Below are 9,581 nucleotides of genomic sequence, written 5' to 3'. Positions count from 1 at the left end.
AGGAGATTAGAAAACAATACTTTGTTCTCTAAGGTAAAAATGGGGAAAAATATACCTACCTTGTGAAATAAAAGAAAATGTATGTTAAAATGTTTTGTAAACTATAAAACACTATACATAAGACATTAATGATGCCTTTACATACTCTGGGTAAGAATATAAAGGTAAAGTTTCCTTCAGATTAATGGAAAGGGCAAGAAAAGAAAAGAAAACTGGTGGTATTGGCTTGCAGTTGGCAGGTAAAGGGGGCTGACAACAAAGAAAGGGGGTAGGAGGCAAGGGGTATAATATCACTATAGGTTGGAGAATAAAGGAATGATAAATAGCAGCCCTGGTGACTCATGGCAGACATTAATCATTTATTGAGTGATTTCTATGTGTCAAAGTGGAAAAAGAATGTAAGATACATGCCTTTGAGGAACTTACATTCAGTGATAGACATTACTAGTGTTAACCAATATTTATGAATCTCTTCCCTTTCCTGGACATTAAGGGAAATTATACTTCCTATGCATCTAAATTTGGCATAGCTATATGACTTGCTTTGACCAATAAAATACGAGTGGAGGGGTGCCTGGGTGGCTCAGTCGTTAGCGTCTGCCTTCGGCTCAGTTCATGATCCCATGGTCCTGGGATGGAGCCCTGCATCGGGTTCCCTGCTCAGTGGGAAGCCTGCTTCTCCCTCTCCCTCTACCCCTCCCCCCTGCTTGTGTTCCCTCTCTCGCTGTGTCTGTCAAATAAATAAATAAAATCCTAAAAGAAAAAAATATGAGTGGAAATGACAAGTATCACTAAGAATGAAACCATTTAAAAGGCAATGTGCAATTTCTCCATATTTTTTTATCATGCTCCAGAAACGATGGGAGCACTGGTTGATAAGGAAACAACACATAATGAAAAAGCCTGAGGTTCTGAGCTCTGACATGGAGGCTGCCCTAGAGTAGACTTTGAATAAGCAACTTTTGTCTTATTAAGTCAGGAGAATTTTTGGTTTTATTTGTTACTGCACCGTGAGCTAGCCTATCCAGACTAATACCCATGGTAAAGAGAAATCCTTGCCAATAAAAAAAAAGTTAAGTAAATATGTTGATGTTCTTAAGACCCTTTTTCCTAGTAGTGTCATTTCATGAATTAATGTTTCTGGAATTTATGCTCTTTATTCTATTGTACTTTTTAATGTGTATTCTTATAAAGTAGAATTCTGAGAAGTGAATGTAAAAGTGACAGGTGTATTATCAGAAGATGGTGTTGCCCCAAATGAGTTAATCCAATCAATTTGAATTTTACTATGGACCAGAAGTAGAAATCACTAAATTTAACCTTTATTATACAAAGTAATTGTGGAAACTTCTTTGGCACAATACCTTTCAGATATAAATATTGGGAGTATATTTTGAAGGATGTATTACATATATAGCAAAAGAAAAAAAAATCCTGTCTTAAAATTATAAATACGTGTATATATGTGTATATATGTGTGTGTGTGTGTAGCGTACAGTAAATATATGTATTTACTGTAATAGGCAGCATCCCAGATGACCTGCAAAGATCCTTACCTCTTGGTATTTTCACCCACGTTGTACCACTGTTGGTCTGACTAATAGCATATGGCAGAAGTGAAGTCACTTCCATGATTAAGATATAAAAGACTGAAACTTCCATCCTTCCATCTGTTTCTCTCTACCTCTACCTCTAGTCTACCTGTCTATCTCATCACTCACTGTAGGAGATGCCAGTTGCCTTTTTGTGAAAACTTTCAGGCACCTCATGCATAAGGAACAAAGGCCTCAGAAAACTTCCAGTAAGGACCCGAGGCCCATTAACAGCCATGTGAGTGAGCTTAGAAGCAAAGTCTTCAGCTCCAGCAGAACTTGAGATGCCTGAACCCCTGGGGCAGGTTCATTACAACTTTGAGACCTTAAGCCAGAAGACCCATTGAAACCATTCCCAGATCCTGACGCCTGGAAACTTTGTAAGATAATAAATGTTTTAAGCTGTTTCATTGACAGTAATTTGTTATGCTACAATGGATATCTAATATATTTGTCAAAATTGAACAGAAAAAAAAGCATGCAGGGTTTATTGAAGCCTTTAATATTTTAAACTTGTAACTGTTACAATTCTCTTCTTTAAATTAAAATTGTATGATGGTATTGAGGCTTGCAATGATGACTGCTGTTCTTAAATACACAGGGGTTTATTTTCTAATGGGTCTTTTTTTAAAGACAGTTAATGCCACCCAAAAGCACAAGATGAATTTTACTCAAATATTTATTGGATGATACAGTATCTTTTAGGAAAAGCATCTGCCACAAAAAAATGTTTATTTCAAAATGCTGTATTGCTAGTAGGATCACTGCTCTCCTTTGCAGAAGGGCATGTTTTGCACAGCGTGGGTGGGGCTGACTTCAGGGTATGTGGATAGTCTACCAGTTGAGAGATGTTTTGACTTAAAAGTTGTTCTTCGTTTCACTAAATTGTATAATGTCAACAGATTCTGCCGTTACTGAAAAAGAACACTTAAGGTCAGATTAAATACATGATTTTATCAATGTGACTTTCTGATTTCCAAACTCCAGAGGATCTTCAGTGATCTGATGGTTTCACTCTCAGTTCATCAGCAATGCTTCTCTAAGTGGATCTAGTTGAGTCTTGGGGAACCAGGCTAGCTGGATATTCTTAACTGGGTAACCATTTCATTTAAGCTTCAACTTATGGTGGAAATGGAGAAGAGAGGGGACTGGAGTCTGTATTAGTTTGCCAGGGCTACCATAATAAAGTGCCACGGATTAGCTTAAGCAACAAAAATTTATTTTCAAGATTCTGGAGGCTAGAAATACAAATCAAGTATCAGGAGGGTTGATTTCTTCTGAAGACCTCTCTCCTTGGCTTGTAGATGGCTATCTTCCTTTGTGTCTTCATATAGTTTTGACTTCGTGCATGTCTATGTCCTAATCCCCTCTTCTTACAAGAACACCAGTCATAGTGGTTTAGGGTCCACCCTAATGCCATCATTTTACCTCTTTACACCCTATCTTCAAATACAGTCACATTCTGAGGTATGAAATTCAGACCTCAATATATAAATTTGAGAGGGGACACAATTCAGTCTATGAGACCTGAAATATATTGTTTAGATAATAAACTAAAAGAACAAATAAGTAAAATCATTAGAACACTTAAGCAGAGCTGAGTAAGAGATATGTGTTACAGTAAAAGTGGCAATGGATTCAGATTTATTATAAGTGACAAGGCTCGGAAACTATATAAGAAATAATATAAGAATCACAGGTGCCTGGGTGGCTCAGGCAGTTAAGCATCCAAATCTTGATTTCAGCTCAGGTCATGATCTCAGGGTCATGAGACTGAGCCCTGTGTTGGGTTCTGTGCTGGGCATGGAGCCTCCTTGAGATTCTCTCTCCCTCTGCCCCTCCCCCCGACTCACGTGCTCACTCTTTGTCTGTCTCTCTCTAAAAAAGAAAAAAAAGAAGAAGAAAGAAATACAAGAATCGATAGCAACCAAACAATCATGGAGAATTTCTCCATGGAGCCTGGAGGTGGGGATCATTGGGGATCATCTTGGAAGAGGGCTACTACGTGAAGAGAGTGTGTGTGTCTGTGTGTTTTACATCATCATGAGGTTGATAACAAATTATATCTTTAAATGAGGGAGTGTCAAAAATTGCTCTCTGGACCACTCAAATTCATCAAGGTATAAAGAGATTAAGGAAAACATATTTGAGCATTGATCTTTTTTGGAATTGGGTTGTTTGTATTAAAAGAGCATCGCAAATGTTTTATGCAGAGGAAATAAAAATCACAGTTAAAAAGCATATCAAAGCTATCATAAAATACGTATGTGTTAAAGAAATCCAGAGTGAAAAAGTAACCAGAGCTGGGTATGGACAGAGTAAATACCATTTCTAAAAAGTAAATTCACTACTTGTAATGTTTAAAATTAAGAAAAATCATGCTAAGACAAGCTAGTAAGTTTGTCACAGGGGAAAATATGAGATAGTATGTTCAGATGAGTAGTTCTTAGTTGATTTCCAGGAAAAATTTGAAAATAAAAACTAATATGCTTTCTCTCAGGAATTTTAGAACATACCAAATGCAAAACAAAACAAAACAAAAAAACACTTTGTGGTGTGTATCTTATAGTGAATAAATATCAATAATGTTCATAAAAATTAGCTTCACTTATTTGGGCTATTTGTTTACTTAGCACATTTGGTTTAAGTTAATCAGGGTAATCTTGTGTGTGTGATGGTGTATCATACAAAGCAAATAAAGATATTTTATTTCTCCTTTTGTGAAAGAATTACAAGAAAGACACTTAAAGGCAATTTGCCCACTAAGTTGTTTTAAAGGTTTTCAATACTAAAATCCATTGTTATTTTACTTCAGGGCAGGAGTCAACAAACTTTTTCTGTAGAGGGTCAGGCAGCAAATATTTGCAGCTTTTCTGGCCATAGGGTCTGGTTAACTACCCAACTTCACCACCACAGCATAAAATAAAAACAGCCATCAACAATACTTAAATAAATGTGGCTGTGTTCAATAAAACTTTAGATATGGAGACTGAAATTTGAATTTCAGATCACATTCATGTGTCACACAATATTCTCCTTCTTTTGATTCTTCTTTGTTTTTCAACACTTTAGAAACATAAAAACCTTTCTTAGCTCACAGGCCATGCAAAAACAGATCACAGTCCAGATTTGGTAAATGTTTGGTTTAGAACCACCCTATTAATATGCTTATAGGCTGATAAGATAGGTAAAACACTGAAGAGGCACTGAAAAACACTCAAAAAAGTGGAGGCGCTCTAATAAGTTCCTAGGTGTTAAGTCCAGCTGCCTTCTGGGATAATCATTGTTAGGTATCAAGCCAAAACCAATGAACTGATGTTGAGTTCATTGAGTTTCTAACTGAAATATGCAGGGTGGCTGAGCCAGGGGAAGATGTTTACACTTTAGACAATCAGAGGTGATGTAATTTTATTTATTTTTTTTTAAAGATTTTATTTATTTATTTATTTGAGAGAGAGAATGAGATAGAGAGAGAGAGAGCATGAGAGGGGGGAGGGTCAGAGGGAGAAGCAGACTCCCTGCTGAGCAGGGAGCCCGATGCGGGGCTCGATCCTGGGACTCCAGGATCATGACCTGAGCTGAAGGCAGTCGCTTAACCAACTGAGCCACCCAGGCGCCCCTGAGGTGATGTAATTTTAGCAATAAGTATATCACACATGGTTTTATTGTGATAGTCATACACATTGTTAATAGCTAGCACATATACAGTACTTTCCATGATCCAGAAACTTGTCTAAGGACTTTAAATGCATTCAGTTATTTAATTTTCACCAAAAAAAAAAAAAAAATCTAAAATGTGGGTAAAACTGTTACCCTCACTTTATAGATTTTACCTTTCAAAATTGTGTCACTGTTTATCTGGCTTCTATTATCTGGGGTGTGTGTGTGTGTATGTAAAAATAGTGAACTATATACGTATATATATTTATAATCATTTGTACAAGAGACCATGATCACTGTTATGATCTTCATCCTTCTTTTCTCATCCATCATTTTTTTAATTACACAAAATAAAAGAGAGCAAATGGAAATATTCTACCAACTTAATGAGCACACAACTGGCATTATGACTAAGAGCATTATTCCTAGTGTTTGTGCCTGGGGGTCTGATGAAGCCTTTAATGTCTGGTCCTTCTCATACATTCTCCCAAATAGAGTCACGGTCAAGAGAGGTCCAGATGGCGGCTTCACGCTGAACAAGCGTCCATCACTCGACACCTAATTAAAACATAAAGAAGTTGACTGGGTCTCCCTCTAACTTATACAACCTCGTAACACCTTCCAAAATTCAGTACAACTGGATGAAGAAACAATAAAAATAATGGCTAACTTCTCTTCTAAAAGAAATTTTGAAATGGTGCAGGGCATAAGAAAAATTGGAGCTATGGGATTGGCACTGATTCATTTATTATTGAAATGGCTATAATCAGCATCTTATAATTTACTTATTTGAGGAAGTATTCCATGAGTCAGTAAGCATAAAGCAATGGGTTCGGGAGTATCTAAGAGAAATCTAGTCCTCTCAGACATAATAGGCTCCTCCAAGTGGACAGAAGGGACTGACTGAGGGGTTTTGAGCTGAGCTTCCTTCATCCCTGTCACTCACTCACCACAACCTCCCAACCTGCTCACTGGCCCTAGTGCCCCACAGTAGCTGTTCCGACAAGGAAGGGGGAATAAGAACAAAACCCACAGGTAAGTCAGGGGAAGAATATGGCTGGGCAGAGTTTATGCAGTAAGGAAATATTTCTGGACTTTAAAAAAAAAGTGCTTGCTTTCTTGCCTATTTCAGCCACTGGGTCTTCACCCACACAGTGAGAGGAATTCCCTTCAACTTTTCTAGGCTATCACTGCCCATGATGTGAAGGGGTTCCCTCTAGTGGGACCAGTCCTGAAATCCTTCTCGAGTCTTCTTCCTACGCAACAGACCCAAAACAGTCCAGCCTCCTCCCAATAGTCTCCACAGTAATATACTTATTTATTCTTAAGGATACACTAAGAATTTCCAGACAAGAAATTCAACCTGCTCAGTGTCCTTCATGATTCCCCAAGAACAATTTTATTCTTTCCAAATGGAGATATTTTTGATATCTGTAAACACTTAGTAGGTTTTGTACTCAAAAAGTGCTTCCTCTTACATGAAATGTCAATATTAAGCAAAGGTTCTGACCTGAAATTCTCCAGGTGCAAGCTGACTTTCACTTAGCAACACCTCAGGGAAGACATACTGAGTTCCAAAAGTGCCACTGAGGGAAAACATTTCAAACCTGGTAGAAGCTGTTTCAACTGCACCACCACAAGTGTTTAAGTTTGTTGCTTTACATTTCAGCAGGGTACAAATCTAGGAGAAAAAATGCAAACCAGTAAGTCCTAAGAAAGCCAGAACTGATACACCCTCCTGGGCTAGAAATAAGGCCTATGCAAAGCCTATGCCCCTTTGTTTGATAAAATATTACGTTTTCATTAGATTAATCCAGCTCATTGATAGTTAATTCAACAACTAATTCAACTAATTCAGAAAAGTAAAGGACTTCAGGCCCTACTGCTTTCTCCAATTCGCGGTCAAACAGATCAAATCTCTTAAAGAAACGATCAGACCCTTGGTCAACAGCCATGAACTATACCTTCATTGTTCTCAAGCTAGCAATGCTTTTAATAATCAAGTGTTCTACTTTTTTTTAAAAAGGTTAAATTTAGACACGAATTTAATCTCTACATTTTTGCCTATTTCGCACAACAAAAGAACTTTAAAGTTTTAATGAACCCTAGAGTTGATCTAGAGGCAATCCCTGTGAATTGGAAAAGTCACATACTTCATATCTGAGTAAGAACCGAAATAGTTCTCACTATACTACACAGTTAAACTATACTACACTATATTACTACATAATTACTTGAATGTAAAATCTAAGTCTATGAGTCATCTCATTATGCAGATGCAAAGTCCCCAAAAGCAAGATCCATATTTATTTAATTCTATCTGTACTGCACTTCCAAGCCTTATTTCAAGCCACCTTTAACCTCCTGCCTGAATAAAGCAATAGCCACTAACTGGTCTCCCTGCTTCTACTTTTGAAGTTGGAGAGTAAGTGCTTTAGAGCAAGTGTGTTAAGATGGGCTACAATTAGCTTTCAGGTAAAGGAAGAATGAATACATGCTTCTATTTTATTCCCTTAACATCTTGCTGAAACCAACATTAGTTTTTTAAGACATCAACCCACACGGATAGAATGGGAGGATAGACCATGGTATAATGTTGGAAGCTGGGATGGTTGATGCAAAAATAGCAAATGATTTAGCAGACCTGAAGAAAGCCGCCAAGTTCTAAACTGGCAATGGGAGAGCCAAGAATCAACCCTATCTATACTGCAGAATACTCAGAAGATTCCATCACTGGGAGCACTAGGTACCTCAGGAGCTTGTAAAGTAGTGGCTAAAGTAAGGAAAATTGGTGGGAAGTTTTTAAGGATGCCTCAGATACTGAGTCCCCCACCATGGATGGGCAACTGTCCTTCCCCTATTCCCATAAAAGATGGGGCATTTATTTCCAGAGAGGGTAAAGCAGATGATATTTAGTGGAGGTTTTGAAAAACCCTAGTTGAAGGGGATTACATGAATGAAACCTACTAAATGTTGCAACCATCTCCTTCCACCAGGGCCACATCCAACAAGATCATTGCTCCCACCCGGCTCTCTAAATGCGGCCAGCAAATAATTTAGCCTTCAGAAATAAAATTGCCAGATAAACACAGGAAAGGAGTCCTATTAAATTTGAAGTTTAGATAAACTAAAATACTAAAAATGGCTTTTAGTGTAAGTATGTCCCAAACATTGCATGGGACCTACTTACATTTTTAAAAATATTTGTTGTTGCTTTTGGGGACTGTGACACTGGAAAGGTGAGGTTCTGGCCGGGCCGAGGATATCAGATCTCCCTGTCCTCCTCCCCTTTGACCTTTCCCCAAAGCCCCTCAACAAAATGGTTTGATCAAAAAAAAAAAAAAAAGTTGTTTATCCAAACTTTGAATTTACTAGGGCATCCTGTATTTTAATTTGCTAAATTAGGCAACACTATTCAGGAAGGGAATTAGAAGAATTTTAAAACCTGAGAAACCTGACCCATCCCAAGAGGAAGTTTCCAAATATACTTAACTCAGGGATTCCTCTAGCAAAAGGCCCAGCTAGATTACCCTACTGTGAAGCTTAAAATTGGCAAGTATCACTCCTATACTCTGCTTTTCAGTCAGTTTTTGGTAACGTTAAAGGGTTACCACATATATGGGGAAAGCTTCTAACATGAGAGAGAGCAAAACAAGCAGATAAAGGAAACTTGAGTAAAAAAGAGTATTTAAGCAGAAGAAGCTTCAAGGAAAAAAATTTTCCTTAATAGCCTCAGAGAGATAAAATACTGTATCCACAAAACATCAGTAAAGAAAAAAAAACTCATAAAGCAAAAAAATAGTTCTTGAAAAATAAAAACATGTCAGTGAAAATAAAAGACTCAATGCAAGCCTTGGAATATCAAGGACAAAAATTCTCAGAAAGTAAATGGAAAAAATGAAAAGAACTAGCAAAGAAAAGATTAAAAAATTAGAAGACCAATCCAAAAGACACATGACCCCAATAATAGGAGTTCCAGAAGAAGAAATGGAAGGGAGGAAATTCTAAAAGGTTTCTAAGAAATGGGAGGAAGAGGGATTCACATACAAAGGATCAGGAATCAAAATAACTCAAGAATTCTCAGTAGCAAAATAATGACCTTGAATTCCATACCTAGGGAAATACTCCATCAAATATGAAAGGAAAGGCATTTTCAATCTTGTAAGTTGAAAACATTTTATCACCCATTCACTCTCTTCCCAGAACTTACAACAACTAAGGAGGTGTGTGGTATTGTGATTTATAGTAAGAAATATATATTTGGTCTTTTTCTAGTTCCTGACATAGAAGGCCCTAAAATCCTTGGAATTTCCTTAGTGATAAGAAGGG

At 37.3% G+C, this 9,581-nt stretch overlaps 1 protein-coding gene across 3 annotated transcripts in view; it reads right to left on the bottom strand.

Moving 5' to 3' along the window:
- Positions 1 to 2,253: 2,253 nt before the first annotated feature.
- LOC118553689 (pantetheinase) overlaps positions 2,254 to 9,581 on the bottom strand; it is a 37,352-nt gene continuing 30,024 nt past the window's right edge. For all 3 annotated transcript variants that reach the window (XM_036120801.2, XM_036120800.2, XM_078054716.1), the window contains 2 exons: positions 6,763 to 6,933; positions 2,254 to 5,810 (listed from right to left, as the gene is read on the bottom strand). In XM_036120801.2, the coding sequence (XP_035976694.1) occupies positions 5,628 to 5,810; positions 6,763 to 6,933 (354 nt within the window). In that variant the 3' untranslated portion in view covers positions 2,254 to 5,627. The remainder of the gene's footprint in view (positions 5,811 to 6,762; positions 6,934 to 9,581) is intronic.

Source organism: Halichoerus grypus, chromosome 9, assembly GCF_964656455.1.
Source record: "Halichoerus grypus chromosome 9, mHalGry1.hap1.1, whole genome shotgun sequence".
Lineage (NCBI taxonomy): Eukaryota > Metazoa > Chordata > Mammalia > Carnivora > Phocidae > Halichoerus > Halichoerus grypus.
This window is presented reverse-complemented; position numbering and strand designations above follow the sequence as displayed.